Source organism: Lepidochelys kempii, chromosome 1 (genome assembly GCF_965140285.1).
Source record: "Lepidochelys kempii isolate rLepKem1 chromosome 1, rLepKem1.hap1, whole genome shotgun sequence".
NCBI classification, from domain to species: Eukaryota; Metazoa; Chordata; order Testudines; family Cheloniidae; genus Lepidochelys; species Lepidochelys kempii.
Genome location: NC_136380.1, coordinates 115,550,757 through 115,574,653, shown reverse-complemented (window position 1 = coordinate 115,574,653; position 23,897 = coordinate 115,550,757). Strand labels below are relative to the sequence as shown.

The 23,897-nt window shown below is 40.4% G+C and overlaps 1 protein-coding gene across 8 annotated transcripts in view; it reads left to right on the top strand.

Moving 5' to 3' along the window:
* The window catches only part of NCK2 (NCK adaptor protein 2), a 162,889-nt gene that overhangs the window by 103,315 nt on the left and 35,677 nt on the right, over window positions 1–23,897 (top strand). For all 8 annotated transcript variants that reach the window (XM_073351333.2, XM_073351353.2, XM_073351343.2 and 5 more), the window contains one exon: window positions 133–374. In XM_073351333.2, the coding sequence (XP_073207434.1) occupies window positions 149–374 (226 nt within the window). In that variant the 5' untranslated portion in view covers window positions 133–148. The remainder of the gene's footprint in view (window positions 1–132; window positions 375–23,897) is intronic.

Here is a 23,897-nt window from a genome sequence, read left to right as displayed (position 1 = left end):
ATTTTTTTCATTTTCTTCTGTATATGCCTGTTTTTTCCTAAAGGAGTGTAATATGACATGATTTCATGTTGAAATAATGGAGGGGGATACAAGTATAGTGTGTTAATGAACTTTTCCACTGTTTTGTGTCAGAGGGACTCCATGAAAGATGACAGAAGAAGTTATTGTTATAGCAAAGTGGGATTACACCGCACAACAGGACCAAGAACTTGACATCAAGAAGAATGAGCGTCTTTGGCTGCTGGATGATTCCAAAACATGGTGGAGGGTAAGAAACGCTGCCAACAAAACGGGATATGTGCCATCAAATTACGTGGAGCGAAAGAACAGCTTGAAGAAAGGCTCCCTGGTTAAAAATCTAAAAGACACATTGGGTAAGTCTGATGGTACTTTTGCTGGGGTCTGATAGAACCGGTGACTTTTAAGTTAGGGTGTTAAAAACTAATTTGTCTTAGAAAAATTAATGCTCTGGGGGATTTTGTAGTTCTCATATTGAGGGGTAGTGTTGAATGTTTCAGAAAAAAATATTTGATGTAGTCAGTAAAGATTTCACTCTCATCTGTGAAGGTTAAATAAAGCAAGAAACATTTTTTTCTTTTCATTCAGATGCCACATGTTCATAGTGGTAGCGCTTGATTTTTTTCATTAACTTAAGAGCATTTTCTAACTCTTCTATTCTCAAAACAAGTCCAAGTGGAAGCATGGAATTGAATATCAGAATATTTCAGCCATTATCTATATCTGCCCATCAGTTCCTCACAAGAATGCATTAGCCACATAAAGAAAAGTATAAATGCTTATATTTTTAAGAAGTTAGGTTGTGTTTTTAGGGAGGTGTATTTGGAAATCAGGTAATGTGCACATATTTAATCTTTTCATCACTAAATTCTTTGCTTTCATTTGCAAAATACACCAGATACGTGACTCTTGTAGATTGACTAAAAAAGCATTCTGAATTGGATTAAGTACAATACTGTAAATCTTGAAAGGGTTTTACTGTGCTTTTTCAGAATTTGGTTCCTCATTTCTGGAATGTCTTTCACTGCTGTTTGGTAATTATGACTTTTCCTTAATTGAACTGTTAAGTGCCTATAGCTGTAGATAAAAAGGCTGGATAAGTAGGCAAATGGTACCAGTGATTCTTGCTGTTATAAATATAGTGATGTTTCAGGATGTAATGATTAAAGTGCAAACAATTATAAAGCTAGAGCTGGTTGGGAAAAGAATTGTGTTGGAAACTTTGACAAAAACAGGAGAAAAAATGATTTAATTGAAATTCATATGTAAAGTTTTTGAGTTTTCAGCAGAAAAAAAACCATATTTGGGGCTGAAAACTGTCAACTGCAAACCAAAAATTTCAATTTGGAAATGCCAGTGTGGTGCTTCATGGGAGTTCTAGTTCATCTGTCTCGTGCCTTTTTTCCTTTATGGGCCAGGATCTCTGTAGACTACATCTTTCATGATGCACCTCCAGTGTCTCCCCTCTTATTGAGCTGCTATAGTGCATCATGGAAGAGGCAGTCCAACTTGGGAACCTAACCCATAGAATAACATGAAGGCATACTGCACCTGAACTACAAGTCCCATAAGAAAACACAGCATTTCCAAATCAAAATTTGTTTACTTTCAGCAAAAATATTGTTTTCAGTTATTTGGTGTTTTGACACAAAGTAAAAATCTTCTGTGTAGAAAGCAGACACTTTTGAAAAAACGTTTTTGTTTTGTTGAAAACACAATTTTCCATTGAAAAACACTTTCAATGGACCTATGTACAGCTCACCTAGCTCCTCCTTATGTCTCTGTTACCCTTTCATATCTAACATCAGCATTCTTAAGAGGACTAAAGTGATTTCCAGTCTGTCCTGGGACCAGGCTTTTCTTCATTGCTGTGAGTAGTTCCACCCCTAAAGTTACCAAGATATTTAGGACTAACAAAGTGCGCTCTTCCTCATCAGCCTACCCTTTTCCTAATCTCTTCTTACTCTGTAGTTTGTTTCGAGATTCCTGATTCATGGCTTGGCATCTTAGTTCGCCTCCGCCACCACTCATTGTGGTGCAGATCTTGTGGGAGAACCTGCTATTTTCCATGGCAGACCTTTTATATTTCACTTGTTGTTTTAAGCTTTCAGGAAGAGGGGAAAACCCAACAAGATGAAACCATTCTCCCCAAGCAATTACCAGGCAAACAGCTGTTATTAGCCAATTTGTGCACAGTCAAGGCAGAGCACCAGTGAAGAGCATGCTAAGTTGGAGTGAAGTGAGCTCTCCACTTCATCCCAGCTCATTCCTTCCCTAATCAATTTCTTCTGTTCAGCTTTTTGAAGTGTGTAGGTTTTGGGGGCAACTGGCTGCTGTTTGTGGTTTTTTTGTCACCCCATACCCAGCATTAGAACAGGGTTTTTCTCTCTTCTCGCAGAGCTTTTCCTACAAGTTTTGCAAGCTGTCATTGTATATGCATAAGGCCCTGGTAAATCCATGATTTCACACTCTGCACAGAAATCGTGGATTTAGCCCAATACAGTGATTTTTCCAACAGTGGGGGGAGGTAGAAGTGAGAATTGGGCTAATTTGACTGCTGACTTGGGAATTGGGCTAATTTGGCTGCTTGTGGGAGGGAGGTGTCTCACCACATGGCAGCTGTATGTCTGGTCCGGCCCAGTCTGGCCTGGGGAAGGAATCAGAGCCCAGCTTGCTCTCCTTCTGCTTCCTGCCAACCAGCAGGGAGAGGTGGACAGCACTGACAAAGCACAGTGATTAGAACCCCCTGATCTGGCCCATCTTACCCCACCTTCCCAAGGCTAGGGGAGACAGTGCAGGAGCTGAGACCAGGATCCACGACTTGGGGAATTAGCCAGGTATGTAAGGGAGCCCTGCTCCGGAAGACGGATGAAGGAGTGTTTGATCCAAATCTGAGTCAGGGCATCCTCTCACATCTCAGGGCCTCCCCACACATCTGCTTGTGCTCCAAGCAGCAGATCCTGGTTCCAGTTCCTGTGGTGTCTCCCTCAGGCCTGCTGGGGGCAAGGCCAGGCCTGGGGCTCCTAATTGCCATGCGTGTTCAGTGCGGACTCCTCTCCCCACTAGCTGGGCAGGCAAGTAGCAGTGGCAGCCTGTACTGGACTGACCAGCACCATGTGGTAAGAGACCCCCTGTCCCGGCCCTGCACTACTCCCCTCTCAACTTCCTGGGATGGGACCAGCCCACTACCCCCATAAAGCAGCTGCGGCCTCAACAGGGATGCCCACTTTCTCCTCCCTGCTGTTGGAAAAATCTCAGCGGTTTGGGTAAGGATGGAACTGTGCGACTGTATATATCTGTGAAATTAAAACACTTAACTGGGGCACTGTTGTGTTTTTTGTTTTTTTTAAACATGACTTACACAGGGACTTATATATGCAATGTCCTTTAATACCCAGTATGTTCTCCATGTGAAGGTACTTATGCATTGTGATCAAGTCACCTCTTGGTCTTCTTTTTGATAAGCAAAACAAATTGAGCTCCTTAAGTTTCATTGTAAAGCATTGTGTCTAGCTCTCAAAACATTTTTGGTTCTCTTTTCTGCATCCTCTCCAATTTTTCAACATCCTCTTTAAAATATGGATGCCAGAACTGAGCACAATTTTCCAGTATAAGAGCTAAAATTATCTCCCTGCTCTTCACAATTCTGTTTATACATCCAAGGATCACATTAGCCCTTTTGCTACAACATCATGCTGGGAACTCATGTTGAATTGCTTGTCTCTTATGATCCCCAAATCCTTTTCAAAGTCACTGCTTTCTAGGATACAGTTCAGTTTTGTAGCTATGGTTTGCACTTGTTGGTCCTAGATGTATAACTTTGCTTTCAGCTATATTAAAACATATTCTGTTTTAATGGGCTCAGGCTACCCAGTGATCTAGGTTGCTCTTTATGACTGTCTTGTCCTCATCATTTACCATTCCAGCACTCTGTGTCATCTGCAAATTTTGTCACCAGTGTTTTAATATTTACTTCTAGGTCCGCGGTTCTCAAACTGTAGGTCAGGACCCCAGAGTGGGACACGACCCCATTTTAATGGGGTTGCCAGGGCTGGCTTAGACTTGCTGGGGCCTGGGGCTGAAGCCCAAGCCCCACTGCCCGGGGCCAAAGCCCGAGGGCTTCAGTCCTGGGTGTCAGGGCTCAGGTTACAATCCCCCTGCCTGGGGCTGAAGCCCTTGGGCTTCAGCTTTGGCCCCACCTTGCCCAGAGCAGGGGGGCTTGGGCTTTGCCCTCCTCCCCAGGGCACCGGGGCTTGGGTGGGCTCAGGCTTCTGTCCTCGCCTCCTGGGGTTGTGTAGTAATTTTTGTTGTCAGAAGGGGAGTTTTTTTTGTTGTCGTGATGCAATAAAGTTTGAGAACCCCTGTTCTAGATCATACATTAAAATATTGAGTAATGTCAAGCCCTAGTACCAGTCCCTGCAGAATCCCACTAGAAAATCCCCCAAGATTCCCCATTAATGACTACTTTTCGAGATCCATCAGTTAGCCGGTTCTTAATCCATTTGAAGTGTGCTCTATTGATATTGTGTAGTGCTAACTTTTTAGTCAAAATGTCATGCAGTACTAAATTAAACACCTTACAGAAGTCTCAGAACAGTAAACTTCAGAGTTACAAACACCTAGGGAATGGAGGTTGTCCGTAACTCTGAAATGTTCGTAACTTTGAACAAAACATTATGGTTGTTCTTTCAAAAGTTTACAACTGAATATTGACTTAATACAGCTTTGAAACTTTTCTATGAAGAAGAAAAATGCTGCTTTCCCTTTATTTTTTTAGTAGTTTACGTTTAAAACTGTACTGTATTTGCCTTTTTTGTTGTTGTTGTTGCTCTGCTGCTGCCTGACTGTATCCTTCCGGTTCCAAATGAGGTGTGTGGTTGACTGGTCAGTTCATAACTCTGGTGTTCGTAACTTTGAGGTTTTATGTATATTACATCTATGCAGTTATCTTTATCAATCAAATTTATAATCTCATCAAAGAATGAAATCACATTTGTTTGACAAAAACCTATTTTCCATAAAATCATGTTGATTAATATTAATTGCATTTCTGTCCTGTAATTCTTCATTATTAATTTCTCAGCTTTTCCATTGTTGATGGAGTTCCCCTGATGTCTTTAGCTTCCTTTATCAATTTTCTGCACTTCATAATGTCTGATTTATATTAACATATTTTTCATATGTTATACATTACTGTTTTATTTCTAATTGCTCCCTGCACTTTACCACTGAACCAGGATGGTCTTTTAGCCAGAGTTGTCCTCTTTCTGAATTGTAGAAGCATGGCTTTTTAGCCATCTAATAACTGCTCTTAAAGAACTCCCAATTTTCATTCACATTTTTCTGCCTAAATTTTTCCTCCCAATTAATTTTGCTCATAATTTTCCTTGGTTTTGGGAAATTGGCCCTTTTAAAGCACCAACTATATAGATACTGGTTGGCTCTCTTCTGTTTGCCCATATTGAATGTAATTAGGTCATGATCACTGCTCACTAGGCATCCAACAACTTCCATTCCAGTGATTGATTATATCTTTATCCATTATAATGAATTTGGAAATAGAGTTGCCTCATGTTGGGGGCAATATCTTTAGGGTTAGAAAATTCTCTCTCATTTTCAGAAACTTCAATGATGTTTTACCGCTAGCTGCATGAGATCTCCAGTATGTCACCCAAACTGAAGTGCCCCGTCAGAACACAATTTTTCATGTTTCAGTCTGTTGCTATAAATCTCCCACACCGATTAAATGTCTCTTTCTCAAATGAACTATGAATAAGATCAAATGTTCCTCCAAGGATCACAGCGCTGAAGGAGAAACTATGCTTTTTATTAATTTTTGGCGTAGATTTTAAGGACACTCTGAACCATTATGATTATATAGTTTGGACCTCCTGTATAGTATGGACCAAAAACCCATCACTCATTAACAACTGGAAGTAAAGTAAACTATAAATCCATCGAGTAAAGGATATACTGAAGCCAGGGCTATTCTGGATTTTATCCTTACCAGATTGTATGGAGAGTTTGCTTACTGTGTGTGATTTTTATGTAGGTGGGTATGTATGTATATGTTGTTTTTGTCAGTGTGTGTATGCTGTCAATGGGTCAACTTCCACATACATCAGTAACCACATCTGTATCCCTGACCCACCAAGATATGTAAGGTATTACCATCATATTTTGCTAGCAGCTGTGGTGAGAGCAGTAAAACGAGCATCTTTTATCACTAAAATTGACCAGACTGTAGGCTAGTCAAATGTTACTTAGTAGCTCATTCTGCAGCCAGCGCTGGCCTGTGCGTGTCCCCCCCCCCCCCCCCCCCCAAAAAAAAAAGAATACTTTATCTCTGGCTCTTGCATTTCATCCTGCTGTTACTCTGAATCCTGATTTTTGTAACTGCATTATCCAAGAGAAGGATGATTGTCTTGATGGGTCATTGGTGGGTCATTGGTAGAGTTGAAGGATCAAGACCTTCCAGTGTCAACACAAGTAGATAGGAACCAACTTAGGAATTGGAGAGCAAGGATAATGTGCTCATGTTGTCTCTTCGGCAGAACGAGTAATCTGCTACATTCTACAAATCTGGAACCTCTACGTTGCTTCCACCTTCAGCTCTAAACACACAAAGTTAAAATAATCCAGTCTGGTGGTGATGAAAGTAGATCATCGTCGTCAGATTCTAATTCAGAGAGAAGGGGTGAAGTCTCCTAGCAATTTAAAGATGGAAGAAGGCATTTCTTGTCATATTACTACATCCCTAATGCAGCCATGCAGCATTAGGGATGAGTCCAGGGTTTGTACCACTTTGAATAGTGGCAATTTCCTTCAATGGTAGGATTTAAGTGTCCTCACTAGTCATTGAAACTTTTCTCTCTCATGATCAACATCACATCAGTCTTGCCTAGATTTTTTTTCCAGCTAGCTATTCTTGTTCTCTTGCAGACCTTAGCCAACTTTATAGCATTGGCTGTATCTATAGAAAATATTAATACAGCAGGATATCATTAACATAATGTTGAGAGACAGCCCACAATGTCCTGTTACCTCTCCATGTGATCTCATATACTGAAACGGAGAGGAGATGGGATAGATCCCTGTTTGACTCCTCAGATGAAGGATTTTGGGGAAGAACAACAGCTGGCTGTTCCCACTCTACAAGTTCTATTAGAGAGGAGTGATTGATGCTATTGTAGTGTTACTCCAACTATGTAAAGCAGGTCATCAAGATTTTGTGGTAAACTGCTGTTTACTTAGTATGGGTACTGAGTCCCATATCCAAAATAAAAGAACTTGAAAGGGAACTCAGTGTATATATCTTGTTTTATTTTCTTTGAGTAAATTTCATTTATGCCTTATATATGATCAGATAAAATATTTGAGTTTGTAAAATAGTCACAAACCTAGCATTATGGGCCTAATCCAAGCCTATAAAGTTAACTGCATTTTCATAAAAATAAAATGTGTTCAATAAAATAGTAGGTTACTGAGAAATGGGCTAAAGAACATTTTCTCACAAAGAAAATGAAGACATTACAATTTCTAAAGAAAAGTTTCTGCAAAAAGCCAAGGAAAATAATCTGAAACTGTAGTGAGCCAGTTAATGAAAAAAAATATCATGGTACTCATTTATTGCCTGAAGCAGGAAACTTGAAGGTAGAGAAATGTATAATAAAGCATTGTGGTGGGTACTAGCACAAGTGCCATTGTAGGGGTGCTGTTGAAGGGTGAGAAAGAGCTTCCAGATTAGCAATTACTTTCAGGAATTTGAGGAGAAAAATAATCTTGGTTTTCAAAATGCTTCATAGAAACACCCTCTCTGTACCTTGCTTTGCCAGATGCAGCTGATAGCCCCTTGATCTGATCATATATGAAATGTTCAAAGCAGTACTGAAAGCAAAATTGTTGTATAGCACCATGCCAGTGAACTTCAGTGCGAGGGGGCAAATGGAACAGAATTTACTCACATATGTCAATTTATAATTACATGTACTGTATTGTAGTCCTTGTGTGAAGTATATCTTATTAATATGTGAAATCTAACTCCTACCCTACCACTTAAAGGATTTGCCCTGTAAGTCTGAGCAGAACAATTAGTTATAAATCATAATTTACTATATGTTTTTGAAGACTTCTGTAGAATATTTAGAATTACAGTAAAATACTGTAAAATTGAATAAACTGAGAAGTCCAAGTGGTTTGATCCATGTTTTTAGCAAGAACACAACTGTATTAATTCTGTTTTTGTTGTTACAGTAGCACCAAAATGAGCTAGGTCCTGTACAATGTATGAGAAGTCAGTTCCAGATCAAAGAGTTATAATATAAATAAATCATACGACGTCTATTAATTTAATATAAATATCTTTGTACTACGAGATTTTAGGAACAGCTTGTTGCTATAAATATACCACAGAGATGAAATGCCTCTTTCTCAGATAAACTGTGAATAAAATCTAATGTAAAATAAAAGCACCAACACAGTGTGTGTAGATCTGTTTTATAGGATAAAGGACACTTGCCGAGGCCAGCGAACGGACCAGTTTATCGTTTGTTAGTGATTTCTTTTGAAGACTTCTGTTACAGCTTCATAGTTAAAATTGCTTTGAGATTTTTACCTAAAGCTGAATTAAAATCCCTTTGTTTTATAATTTAATGATTGAATTTAGTCTTCAAATTTAGAACAATAAATAATCATTGGACAACTGAATTTTCTGTTTATTTTGTATTAGTAAAATATTTATTACCTTTAGTAGAGGAATCCTTTTTAAAAGCTTCCTTTTTGAAATATTGCTTTCTTTTCCTCGCATTTGTTTCAGTTTCTGGAGCTACACCGTGGTAGCCATGAAGACTCAAATTTTATTACAGTGTGTGTGCATATACATCTCAGATCTGGTCAGCCTTTGAACTTTAAAATTAAATAAATTTATCTCCTTATTCAGGATGTCAAAATTTATTTAGGTTAAGATTAGCTGATAGCACTGTCAAGAAACCTCAGCTCAAGGTTGTTAATGCTTCTTTGGTGTAATGATAGTAAAACTAAAAATGCAGAAACATCCTTCTATTATTGCTGTTTCTATCTTTCTTCTGGTGTCATAATTCACTTGGAGTTTTTATCTGGCACCTTGGGTGAGACCTTTAATCTCTCTGGGGTTCAGTTCCTCATCTGTAAAAGAAGGATAGGTTGTTTTCATTTAGGTAGCGCAAAAGGGCTCAGTCAAGATCAGGGCCCTGTTGTGTCACGTGCAAACATTAAGTGGACAGTGTGACGCTTCCTCGAGTCATCTTATTACCTTTGCCTCCAGCATGAGGGAGTCTTTCCTGTGGTTGCTGAATGTTAGCTCCTAAACACCACCAGCTTCTCTGCCACTCAAACACACTCCTCAGAGCTCTACTTATTGTGCCTTAAAGGTTACAAAAGGTATACCAAAGCCCCCAAACCCTGCAGTGTTCAGGCCCTGTCACTGGGCCCTCGCAAGTTTGCTGTCCCCAAAGGGAACAGTAATACACATCAGCTTTTTTAATTCAACAGAGAGTTCACACTCTGCCTGATAACACACCAGTGAGCTAGCTATATTTGTAATAAAAATGAGAATAAGTTTATTAACAAAGAACAAAGATTCAAAGACTCAAATGAGTAGAGAGTAAGAATATTGGAAACTGAATGGTTACATATGAAACAAAAGTATAACATGCTTCTAAAAGTCTAAACTTAGCTTTAATAAACTAAAATTCTTGTCTAAATAATTTCTCATCCAAAGCAACTTTCCAGCATCACCAGCCAGCATGGCTGGGATCCTCCATTCATGGATGCAAAAAGCTCTGTCCTTCTTGCTTCCTGAGTGATAGATAACAGGGTGCTTGCCCCCCCAGACATGTAGTGTATGCTTTTGAAGTGAACACCCAGAGAAAACTCTTCTGCCTTGTTTGTTTTCCTGTGTGCACCATTCCTGTTGACTTCATAGTTCTCTGTTGATTTGGTATGTAAATGTAGCTTCCATTGTATTTTGCTTACAATGCTTAATTTATATCAGAGACAGGGATAGGTGAATAGATCTCCTTTGTCTGGCAGAAAACCCGTTTGTCAACTCTGCCTGGTTACATAGTTTAAAACAGTTATACTTAGACTTCAGTGGCTCAGGAACCAAATTAGCAATCAACATTACCCAAAAGAGCCACAGTAGTTGGAATGCTTTGTTTTATTTACTGTTTTGTGTGTGTGTGTGTGTGTGTACACACTCTCTCACACAGCAAAATGACTATTCTACAATTGGTTAATACAATTGTATATATAGTCTCACTGCAAAATGACTGTATTCTACAATTGGTTAATAACCTCATAAAAGCATCCTGATTGGTTAATATCTTTGGTTAATAATTAATTCACTCAATGTTTTAATATCATGTGTTGCGAAGAGTCGCAGGACACACATTAAAGAGCTACTTGTGGCTCCTGAGCTGCAATCTTGGTGTCACTGGTTTAAAATTGTATGTACACATAACTCCTTTCACACCAGCCGTACATATATTTTGCAATGCCTATAACGATTAGTGTGTCACTGGCTTTCATGTTATACTTTACATGGCACTATTTTTATGGATAGATTGCATGACAGTGGTGTGTTAGGTGTAGAGAATTTGTCAGGCCTCATAGGTAGGGCCCTACCAAATTCACAGACCAGTTTTACAGCCAGAGGGTTTTTAAATTGGTCAGTTTCACATTTTCAGCTGTTTACATCTGAAATTTTACAGTGTTGTAACCAGGGGGGTCCCAATCCACAAGGTAGCTGGAAGAGGGTCTGATTCTCTCCCACCTCTTCTTCCGCTCCCCCCGCCCCCCCCGTCCTTCCCCAGCCCAGCAGGGACTCCCAGCTAGGAGCTCCCTGGCTGGGGTGCTTCCAGGAGCAGGAGGGTTTCAGACCCACCTCCACAAATCTCTTCCAGCTCCAAGGCTGGAGCTACCTGCAGCAGGGGGAGGCACTCCGAGGTGGGTCTGATCTCTCCCTGAGAGCGGCCGTACAGGGGAAGGACAAGTCCTCCCCCTCCCCAGCCCAGCATGACTTGCAGCTAGGAGCCCGATGACTGGGGCACTCACAACAGCAAGGTGGAGATCAGATTTCAAGGGGAAGGGCTTATTTCACGGTCCGTTACACATTTTTCACGGACGTGAAATTAGTAGGGCCCTACTCATAGGAGTTCCTTTTACAGAACAGTGAACCCTTTGCCAGTTGCCATTGAGTGGTTTTGTGGATCACAGAAAGTCCTTGCTCCAAATAGAATACAGACTAAGGCCCTAATCCTCCAAGAAGCTCCACCTAGGAGGAGCCCCGGTGAAATCAGTGGTGCTCCTCATGGATGCAGGCCTCTGCTTGATCAGTACTTTTTGCAGGATTGGCAGCTAAAAAGAACAGGAGGAAGGTTGAGAGAAAGGGATATAATATTCCGACAGACTGATCCAGGGGATGGCATGAGCAGACTGATCAGGGTGAAGGCATATGTGTTTAAAAATATTTGTGTTATTCTATGATTACCTACTTTTAGGGATGATATTGGGGTGAGACACTTGAAGTTGGAGTGGGTGAGAAACTGGGGGAGACCAAGGAAGAGAGGGTAATAATAGACAGCTGGAGAGTTGTGATGACAGGCAGAATGAAGGATGTCCAGCAATAAGTGGGAGAATGGGAAATCAGTCTTTCTAAGGTGAGTGATTATGTGAGCCGGTCACAAAGGCTCCACCAAGCTATTGGAGAGGGGTGGCTATTGGACCCAGTGACCCATGTAGATTCCTATCAATTTGGTGGGTGTAACATTGGGAGCAGGAAATTCCTCACTTCTCCCCGTGTCCTTAGGTGCAGCTGTTGCTGACTGATTTAATGAAGGTTTTCTGAAGTTCTGTGGAATTTTCTCAATTATTCTTAAGACCCTTTTGTCCACAAGATCCACAGTTTCATTAATCAGTGTCTCCCAACCAACATGCAGCCTACGTAGGCATAACCAGACCATTGAGCCATTGACAGAGAGGGCATGGCTAGCCACACTGAAGATCCTGTCAGTTTTTCATTCTGCCTCCACAGTTGCAAGAAAGCTTTAAGCAGACCTTCTACTGCAGAGAAAAAACATCACGCACACCCCCACCCTCCAAAGAAAAGAAAAAAGAGCTTGCTTACATAGAGATTTTTATTCGGTAGTACCCAGTTGTGTCTCTGAGCTTCACTTCTCCCTCCCTTTTGCTGGAGTTCTAAGGGTCCAGTTCCTCTCCACTGCGGGGACTCCATTGAAGTACCTCTATGGAGTACAACAAGGAGGAGAAAGACATGAAGGTAAAAAAGATGTGTTCTTGCTCCACCCCACTGGTAAAGTACTTGGATGGTCTCTGCATTTACAGCAATGAGGAGAAACTTTGAATAATTAGCTTGTGCCAGGGGTCTTCAAGGTGCCCTCCCCTAGATCAAAGTACTAGCACAGGAGTCCTTCACCGGCATTTTTTTCCAGAGTATATCAATACTCATTGTCCTAAGAGGGTTTAACAGAAGAAAGAGTTCTTGCAAACACAGGAGCCCTTGTGTAGCCACCTGGTAAGATGGAGGATTTTCAGTCTAAACAGGAACCAGTAGGTGGAAAAGCCTTTTCAGTGAGAATTCTGTGATTTCTTAAGAAAGCAGTTTTCATTCTAGATCAATTTAGATCAGTGGTGGGCAGCCAGCGGCTCATCAGGGTAATCCAATGGTGGCCACAAGACTGTTTGTTTACATTGACCGTCCACAGCTGCCAGTGGCCACAGTTCGCCATTCCTGGCCAATGGAGGCTGCGGGAAGCAGCGGTCAGCACGTCTCTGCAGCCCATGCCACTTCCCGCAGTTCCAATTGGCCGGGAATGGCGAACCACAGCCACTGGGAGCTGCAGGTGGCCGTGCAAATATATCCTGATGGGTCGCAGGTTGCCCACCACTGGTTTAGATTCTAGATCTGCCTTTAGAGGAAAGTTACAAGAAAGACAAGGTCAAGCTAATTACCTAGTTTTTGGGTGGTCTCACATGAAGGACACAGTGCTATTCTGAAGGCATCATCTCCACTTGTGTACATTTAGGAAGGCTTCCACTAATTTCTCTTGTTTTAGAACTTGGCTGAAATTCAAGCAGTGGTGCAGGAAATGTGGTCTCTTTCTGTGTCTTCTATATTGTAGATATTGGAGTTCTTCCAGGATGTTCGAACAAGAACATCACTATTTCAACCTTAAAATGTCAAGTGTCTGCACTCTCTAGCATCCTTACCTCCGTAGGCAGGAAGAGGATTTCTGTTCATGCAGATATGAAACATTTCCTCAGGACTACATCCTTAAATCATCCTTCTAAGATTCATTGAGCTTTTCCATGGGACCTTAACTTGGTTCTTTAATGCCCTGACCTGACATCGCTTTGAGCCCCTCAGGAAGGTAACTATTCATTTAATTGTTATTAATTTGGCCTGTCTGGTCATCATCTGTTCCTCCCAGATGGTATCCAAGTTTGGGGCCTTTTCTACTGAAGAACATTACTGCACAGCGATAAAGGGGTTCCACACGCCCAACTTTGTAACAGTCTCTGTAAGGAACAGACCTCTGGGCCTTCCACACTCCTGCTTCACACCATGAGCTCTGTTCAGCGAGTCCAACTGAGACTCCTGATGGAGACTTGTACACTCTTCAGGGATTAATGAACCTCACCAAGCATTTGCAGCAACACTCACAAAGCGCTGTCAGAACAGTAGGGTTTATTTGTTAACTGGAACACAGTATAGGAAGTCTTTAGGGTAGCATAGAGAAATGAAGGATAAAATATAGTCCATTCTGGTTAGCTGAGAGCCCAGCCAAGGTGTCTATCCATCTGACCTCCTTTGTCAGAATCTAGGTGAGAGCCCTGGTTCCTTTCAGCAGCCAAATCTTATCCCCCACCTCATACCTCTCCAGTCATTTGATCTCGAGCTGGGGGATTTTTGTTCAGCTTCCCTAAGGAGAGTTAGGGAAGTCCATATCCTTCTGGGTTGTTGGTTGTTAGGTGCCAGCATTCTGGCGAATAGATTCACCATGGTTTTCTCAGGTGCTCCATTAATATGGACTAAGGCCCAGACTCCTAAGTGATACCCACACCTATGTCTCTTCACCTGACCTGAAAGCAAACAGTCCCTTCCAGTCACTGGGTAACAATGAAGCACATAGGGGAAACTGAGACACAAAGAGGCCTCATAAAAATATTCCCATGTCATCACAGAGTCCAAGTGATTGTGTTCCCCTTTTGCCTAAATGTATCTCGTTCAACAGAGAAGCTCTGACATACTCTGGATATATATGGAGCATTCAAGATCTACATACATTCCTAGCTAACCCTACATCCAATACTCTAGCCATTCTCTTCCATCTGGCATCTGAGAAAGTATCTAAATCTGCTGTTTCCAGATGACTGAGATGATGCATCTACATGAGGCCTACAAGTTAAGGAGCCTCTCCAACAACAAACATCAAGCTTACTCACTCAGAGCAGCACCAGCCTCCTTGTCCAAGAGGACTTATGTTCCATATGAGAAGATCTGAAGGGTGGCCACTTTGTCCATTCATACCTTCCTAAAATATTATAAGCTGGATATTCAGACATTATCAGCCTCTTTAGGTAGGAAGGCTATGCTGTAGTTTTCAAGAAGCAAAGTAGTAGTTTAGGACCATATATAGTTTGGTTTGATTGAAGGAATATTGCTATGAAAATCCCAATAGTTGCTGGATCTGTGGACTTCGTAAATGAAAGGGAATAGGGAATTTTATATTGCCTAACTCAAAATTTCCATTCTCTGAGTTATGGGGTCTACAGATCTGAGCCTTCCTAATTGGAGTATATCATATGCTTAAAATTCATTCATTGTTATTTTCTCTGGTAAGAACTCGGCTTATAACTATTTATAAGAATCCTCAGTCCCCAGGAGAATTTTTCTTTGCTGTAGAAGCTGCTTCAATTGATGGATTCTTGAGTGTGGCTGGTTGTGTCCTTCCCTGTCTGTAACTGACATGTCTGGTTCTGCCCATGTAGTGGTGTGTAGCCTGAGTCTTGGTTAACAGATCTATGGACCTGGTAACTCAAAGAGGAAATTTTTGGTAAATCAAGAATCAGTGGCCGCGGTTCGCCGTTCCCACCCAATGGAAGCTGCAGGTGGCTGTGTGAATGTAAACAAACTGTCTGGTGTCCTGCCAGCGGATTACCCTGACGGGCTGCATGTGGCCAACTGGTCACAGGTTGCCCACCACTGCTCTAGGGTGTATGACATGTCTACCTGTGAAATTGCTAGGGTTTTAAATCAGTTTTCAGTCGTCATGACTCCAGGTTGTGATATAGGCTGTATGGCATGAGATCTTTTATATCTGAAGACTTGATTCACACCTGGTCTCTTGACAGTACAGCTATCTTGTCTATTTTTTAAATGTGTGTGTCGGTCCTAAGAAAATCCTCTGTTTAGTCAATATTTATGGACCTTGTCTTTCAAGTAAAAATATTGATACTGAATTGAGTAATTGTATAATTCATGTATTATCTAATTAGTTGGCTAGACTCAGACTTGTAGATCTGTAATTAAGTCTAATCTGTATTTGGGCCCTATGATGGGTGTTAAGTCTCTCTCTCCATTTATTGGGAGTCCAGAGAAAAAATTGAATAAGCAAAAAATAAAAAGAGAAAACTCATAAGTTAAACAGCCAATTAACCGTTTTTGTTTACACATCCATAAATTTAATGAGACAAACTAAGTATATGTTTTGAGTGTGATGGGCAGTTTGATTTATAAATTTAATATATAATTACTGAAATTTTAGAGTACAATTGAAAAGAATTACAAGGGCATTCCATGAATTGTCAAGACAATGTACAATAACATAATTTTTAATCAAAAAGACCTTAAAACACCTGGAGTACTAAATATGTTAATAATATTAAAGAATTCTATTTTATGTTGTAGGAATGTAATGCATCATATTGAATTAAACCAAAAATACATTTAAAATCAAATTTCAGTTTGGTTGGCCTGGTTATTCAAACAAAATTGAAACTGAACTTCATGAAAAAGTTAGTAAATAAATTTATAACGCTATTTTTATATGAATTAAATTCCAATTAAAATTGACCACATAGTTCAACAAAGGAAACTACAAAATCCCTCTTTCTGTATTGGTAAGTAAATGCAAATATGCTACTTTCTATATTCGAGTTTCAAATGTAGACACTGATCCTTCAAACACTTATATGCATGAGTAACTTTATGTCTGTGAGTAATTTAATTGAATTAATTATCTAGGACAAAATTTTCAAATGCCTGAGTGACTTATTGAAAATCAGTAGGACTTCGATATTTTTGAAAACTTTACTCTAGTCTTCTTTTCTCTGGCATGAAAATAATTAAAGTTTGAGTCAGAGATTTGTAATCAGAAGTTACTGATGCTGGAAATTTAAGAATCTTGAAATATTTTTAAATTTTACATGATGAATTTGATCTGTAAACAAAGAATTTAAATATAAAAAGAGCTGTTTAAATAAGTTTATACAACAGATTTTGGAAACCCAAGTATCTTAACAAGGCCATCAGAAACTCAAGGATCATAAGAAGGTTCTTGTCAAGGAGGATTAGACTTCTGACATCACCACTTTCTAAAGGTATTCAGCTGCAAAAGGTGAAAATGTGCCGGGTCAGATTATACAAGTGGGTTTTGCTATATGGTCAGTCTTGGGTTTAGTCTGGTATGTTATTCCATACATCAAGGGTCCCTGACCAAATGTTTTATTACTAGTTCTCTCAAGTTTTTCCCTGAGCACTGTACTAGTTGTGTTCCACTGTGACGAAATGGCTGTCTCTTTGGAAGAGTGGTCTCTGATGTAACTGGATCTTAACTCGTTGAGTGTCGTACAGATAACTGTGCCTTTAATTGGCTTTGGAAAGAAAACAGGAAGCCAATGGAAGTTGCAGATCACTTGCGGTAGAGATGGTACATAAACTGAAGTTTCTGTGGTGCCTCCACATTTAACTCCAAATTTAGTGGATTATGAGTGGTGGTGTCACATTAATAAATCACATTAATGAATGAACTAGATATTCATACAGGAAGGAGAGCTATAGTCTGCTGGTATTCTAAATTAGTTGTTTTAAAGAAAATAGTGATAAAAATCAGTTTAACTCAATTTTTATTTCTTTATAAAGACACAAACCAATGAATTCAGTTAACAAAAATATACATTTAGCACCACTGTGCTACCTCAGTATCTAGGATAAGGTTTCAGCTAATTTATGTGCTGCTGCTTCTGCTTTGGTTTTTTTTTTGGTTGGTGGTGGGGGGGGGGCGGTTTAAGGTGGAAGAGGCAGCGGGGAGCTGGGATGTTACCTATGTGTTTAATTCCTGAGTATAGTGGGTGAATGGAAAAAGTCCTGTGGTACTGTTTTGTTATTTTGGAGAACAGTTTATTTTGATTGTGTCTTTCAAACAGTTAACACCTTATCCCCACATTAATTTTATATGCATTTAATTTATAATTTTCTTAAGATTGAAAGCATTGATACTAAAGGTATTTTTATTGGTTGGTTGTTTCTGGCATACCCACAGCATGCTAGACACTGTATAAATACAAAAGAAGGCATATTCCCTGACCCACATTGCTGTCATTTAAATTATGCCTTTATTGTATTTTGGTGATGTTGTATTAAAACATCTTTAGTGGAATGTGATGGAATGTTTATTATTATTTTGTATTGACTGCAAGTATTTAAATGCCATCTTTCACTATAATATCTGGATGCACAACATAGCTTAAGTTATAAGGTTTCTCACAGTATTTTTAATAAGTTCATTTGAGTGGAACTCATCTAGAGGACTCAGTTATAGTGGTGTTTGACCCATAGGAATCTTTTAAACAATATTCTTTGCCATATTTTAATAGGATTGTGACATGACTTAAACCAGTCATATTGTAGAAGCGTCTGAATAATTTCACGTTGAGGTTTCAACAGGGTCTTCTAGCTTTCTGATTGATATGGCATGTCTGTACCTGACATAGTGAGCTTCCTAAAGAATATACACAATGATCTTTATTAGGACTGTAAGCCTCCATTTCTGTATCATATATAAAGTTGGCAATTTCCGGAATTTACTGTTGCATACTTCAAACAGAATGCTGTTTTTGGGGGTGTGAGAGAATAAACTGTCAAAATATTGAACACAATATGTAGACGTTTAGCCTTTGAAAACTCATTAGGAAACTGTTGGGTTTTTCCCAGCCTGAGGATATGCTAAAATACGTTCAACTCTCTCTTTCTCTCTTCCCCCCGCCCCGTCCCAAAGTGAAAGGGTTCAATGAGTGTAATAACTGCTATCCTTCACACGTGTTCACTTCCTGTTCAATTCTAATTGCTTTTATTAATGTCAACCTAACAATTTAGATTAATAGAATATATGGTGATTTTTTTCAGTGAAAATGTGGTCTCCAAAATATAACCAGCAAAAACTTTTAGACGTCTACTTGTGATTGACAGTTGAAGCAGATTTTAAGCAGAAAGTGTCATTGAGATGAGTGTTTCCCTAAGAGAAGGGCACCAAAAAGGGTGTGGTGGTGGTGGTAAATGTTAAATACTCCAAATAGCTAAAATATCTGTTAATTCAAAGGATAATGTTGGTTTCTGACTAGAAATCGAGTTATTTGACTTTAGGATGTTCATCTATCATTCGTTTATCTTGACTCCTTCCCTATGAGAAGCCACAAGAAATACTGCATTTAAATTTAAGATATCTAAGTGCTGCCCAATGGCTATGTTAATCTCCTGCCAATCTCTTATATTTGTGAAGTAGTTTATTACCCCACACCAGGGCCATGTTGGGAGGTCGTATCTGAGGCCTAAACAATGGGAAGACTGTGGTTTTACTCAGGGCCTTCAGTAAGGCCGTTTTTCTTTTCAGAGATCCTTTGTATATCTGTCTAGATTACCTGATATTGAAAAATAGCTATTTTCTGAATTATAGGCTTTCTGAAGTTAACCCTCTTCTCTGGAGGCCTTCTTGCTGGGTCCAAATTAGGAAATAATTTTAACCACTCCAGATACAATTGTGCAGGCCCTCATATTGAATCCTTATGACTAAAATAGAAACATTCAATTGAGGAGAGTGAATTTGTGTGGGGGGGTGGAGGGTGAGAAAACCTGGATTTGTGCTGGAAATGGCCCACCTGTTGATCACTTTAGATAAGCTATTACCAGCAGGACAGTGGGGTGGGAGGAGGTATTGTTTCATGATTTCTGTGTGTATATAAAGTCTGCTGCAGTTTCCACGGTAAACATCTGATGAAGTGAGCTGTAGCTCACGAAAGCTCATGCTCAAATAAATTGGTTAGTCTCTAAGGTGCCACAAGTACTCCTTTTCTTTTTGCGAATACAGACTAACACGGCTGTTCCTCTGAAACCATTCAATTGAAATGTATTTTTGTCTGAATTTGTTGATTCATCAAAATCTAATTGTCGTGCAGGACCATGTTGATTTCAGCTAAATTCACTGAAACCAGATAGATTTCTGATGGAAAGCTGCCTGCCAGACAAATTTCCGAGTGACACCTGCCTGGTTTCCTGCTAGTTTACCCACCTGGCTCCTTGGCAGCCTGGTTGGTGGGTTGCCAGGGAGCTTGGGCTCCCAGCTCTTTGGCATCCTGGGCTCCCAGGTCCTTGGCTCCCAGAGAACAGTCGTTCCATTTTTCAGAAAATTTAGAAATTTTTTAGTTTCATTCCAAATCAGAACAAACCAAATTTCTAAATCTCAAAAGATTCTGTGAAGTGGAATTGCCGTTCTCTGTGCAGCTCTACTTATGACTGTGAAAAGAAAGTTGTATTCTGATTCAGAAGTCCGGTCAATATGAATTCCTGGATTGGTTGAGTAATGCAGTGCAGTCCATTTTTTGAAGTAAGAAATAGCTTTTAGTATACGTAAATATAGAGAATAGATGTAAAACAAAGTAGTAGTTACTGTTTGACATGTTTGTTTTAGCCACAGGTGTCTATTTGATTATCCTTTTCAGACATAGGTTAATTTTAGTTGGTTTACAACTATATATGATCATATGCTTGACAGTATAGTACCTTTGTGAGAAAATGGATAAATCTGTAATGTTGTTATTAATTGAATAACTAGCTCTGACTACTATGAAAGATGAACTTATTCATATAGAAGAAACAAAAATCATAGCAAAGTATTGTCAAAAACTTGTCTTGGGGAAAGAAAAAAACGGGTTGCATTTACTCAACAGCTTTTGCTACCAAATGTGCAGATATGCATTACACACTTTATTACTTTTAGAGAAACTGATTTTATAGGCTATGGGAAAGAAAGGGACACCATAAAATTGACATTTAGTAATTTTTAAACAAAGAGTTAAAAGTTAGTTTCAGGTAATACAGCTACTCCTGAGTTCCTATTTTAAAAGTTTACTATTAAAAAATGTTACCTCCTGCTGTTTTTGAAAGATTGCCACAGACAACTAGAGAAATTAATTGCTGTCAAATGCAAAAAAAAAAAAAGTTTTATATTTAATCTCTACTTCTTGTAACAGTAATACATTTTTTTTAAATGTTCAGACCTAACTGTGATTTTTAAATGGACACAAGCAAGTTCAGTGTCTTGAGGGTTTTCTGTGTTGAAATTAACATTTTGGAAGTATTTTTGTCTAGCGTTTCAGGATATCATCTAAGCTATTTTTCCCCCTCTCCTTTACCCCTACCCTTCTATATTTTTGTTTTCTGCAGATACCAAACATTTCTCCCACAACCTTCCCACCAGCCAGAGGTCATGGTTTAGGTTTATTCTTTTTCCTGGTATTGATTTGATACACAAATGAACTATAGAAACAGAATCGTTCACTTACTCTGTACGTGATTTCCACACGTTAAACATGTCATATTTTACACAGGCAGATTGCAGTCTGAGTTTAGGTGGCAGGTGAACAATGAAGTTTCTTGTTGTAGCTATACATTATTCAAAATTTTGCTTTTGATGTGTCTTGATGTAGAACTGGGACTTTTGGTATGGGGAAAGTTTCAGTATGTTTTGACGAAAGTAATGGTTTATTTAAAGTATTCCAGCTTGCACAAAAATATTTAGATTAGTCATGGCCTGAGAAAACTCAGGCTCTCCAGAGGGATCTAACAGAGTGAGATGAATGAACTGTAAGATGCAGATGAAATTCAGTGTTGATAAATGCCAGGTAATCTACACTGAAAAAAATAGTTTGAACTACTCAGGAGCTGACCAGAGCATGGACAAATCACTTAGCCATTGGGACAGGAAAGAAGGTTTATTGTATTTTCAGTGTCTTGAGTAAGAAGAAGATTCAGCATTTAATGACAGCTTTGGATGTGTGGGAAGCATACTTTTGTCAACAATAAACAGAAAATGGTGATGCTTTTGGAGGAAAAAGAAGCTTTATTTAATGTTTGAAACTATATAATTTAGGGAACAATTTTGTATTTTTCGGGTTTTAGGCAAGATGACTAAAGGTCTCTTCAATCTCTGGTTTCTATGATGCATGTTAATTAGCTCAACTTGAAATAGAACATAAGACTAGAGGTTAAACAAATTTGGAGTATTGATTAGGATTGACAAGGGAGATACATTGTGTAGTCACTTCGGTGTTTTCTACTCTTCTGTTTATCTGAATGAGTAGAAATAGTCAAAGTGCAAAAATGTGATAATTCATCATCAGTAACAACCAAGAACACAAATATTCAGGAGCATGAGAAGACTTAGTAAATATAAGCTTGCTTTGCAAATGTTCTTTTGTCAAGCAAAAATATTACATAGTATAAACTGTAATTAGAAAATGGAACATAAATCTAGAGAAAAGGATGTGTTTGTCTGCTGCTAGAAGAGAACTGCTAGATATGTGATGAAAATGACAGGTTCTCCTTCCTGATATTGCCTCCACAGAGGCCAACTGCAGATACTGCAGGCCTAATCATAGAATCTCTTGTGAAGTTACATTTGATCAGTGTGATGTTCCTCAAGCCCTACCTTCCTTGGGGTCAAGGACATGCTACCCCCACTCTGAACTCAAGCATATAAATAGCCCATCCTAATGGTCCTGCAGATCCTCTCTGTCTGCCAGGGTACCTCTGTCTCCCTTGTGTTGTGCAGTAGTGAGGAAAGCTGTTGATTCTAATTTCTGTATAGTTCTTGTAGGTTCATTTAGTAGTAACTTCAAGTTTTTTTGTATAAACCGAACAACTTTATCAGTCTAACCATTAAGGCAGATATAACAAAAAAACCAAAGGTTTAAGATATGCATATCTTGCCATGTCAGAAAGCCTGGTTCAGATGGTCGTGTTCTCAAAGTCCTTTTCTGAAAGAGAAAAAGGGCCACCAAACAAGAGTCCAAAATATTCTCCTTTGGGGTGCATTAAGAGTGCAGTCTTAGAGGCCTTCGTTAAAAAAGGGTTTCTGAGCACAAAGTGGTGTGGCTATGAAATCCATCTTGGTGCCAAAGCCTGCTGAGTCTCTGCAGGCGGACTAGGGGTCCATCTCAAAAGAAGGTGGCCTATAAAGGTCACTTCATAAGATACTGCAGACTCCAAGATCCAGACCCCTTTGAGCTTTGGAAAATTCTGCTCTGACTTTCAGTGGCTCTAAAGAAGTAACAAGGTGCTGGAAGGAAAAAATCACTGGCTGGGGCTTATTGTGGTTTGCCTCCTCAGAACATACAATTTTTGATAAAGAAAGGGCCTCCTTGGATCCAGGCCATTTGGTTTTGCCCTCTGCTCTGCAGTGCCCATTGGATTGTAGGATTGATCCTCCATTTCCCTGGATTACCAACGGATTCCCATTAAAGGTGTTAATAAAGGGGCTCTGAGGATTCAGCAGTGTTGTCAGTGCCAGACACTGATGATTCCTTTTTGGGCTTGATGCCCTCAATTCTGTTGAAGTTTTCTTTGGAGTAGCTGTCCCCTCAGGTGCAAGAGAGTATCTCAGTGCTGCGGGAGCCATGGTTCTGAGAAACTCCAGAGCGTGGTTTGGTGCTGTGAGGGTCTTGGAGCAGACAAGAATCTGCTCCTGGCCCTTCTGTTGAAGCTTCTCCTCAAATGGGGCCAGCCACCTATGTTTTGTCTCAACCCTATTTGTGCCTGTAAACTAGCGCTGTCAACCCTTTAAGGCAGAGGTGGGCAAACTACGGCCCCTGAGCTCCTGGCACAATGAGCTGGGCAGCGGAGCAGCGAGCTCCTGAGGCAGCGCAGCTGCAGAGCCTGGCCTGACCCGGTGCTCTGTGCACGGCTGTCTGTCCTGGTGCAGCTGCGCTGCCAGCCACCAATGCTCCAGATACCGCGGTAAGGAGGTGGGGAGGGGTTGGATAGAGGGCAGGGGAGTTCGGGGGGTGGTCAGGGCCAGGGGTGTGGGTCGGGGTGGTCAGAGGGCAGGGAACAGGGTGGTTGAATGGGGGAAGGGGTCCCAGGGGGGCAGTCAAGAAGGAGAGGGGGGGTTGGATGGGGTGGCGGGGGACAGTCAGGGGACAGGGAGAAGGGGTGGTTGGAGTGGCAGGGCTCTGGGGGGGCCATCAGGAAAGGGGGGGGTTGGATGGGGCAGCGGGGGGCAGTCAAGGAGAAGGGATGGTTGGATAGGGCGGGGGTCTGGGGGCGGGGGGGCAGTCAGGAAGGAGAGGGGAGTTGGATTGGGTGTGGGGGGCAGTTAGCGGTAGGGCATCCAGGGGCGGTCAGGGGACAGAGAGCAGGGGATGGATGGGGCAGGGGTCTCCGGGAGGCCATCAGGGAACAGGGGGGTTGGATGTCCCCTACCCGGCCCACCATACTATTTCAGAAACCCGATGCAGCCCTCAGGCCAAAAAGTTTGCCCGCCCCTGCT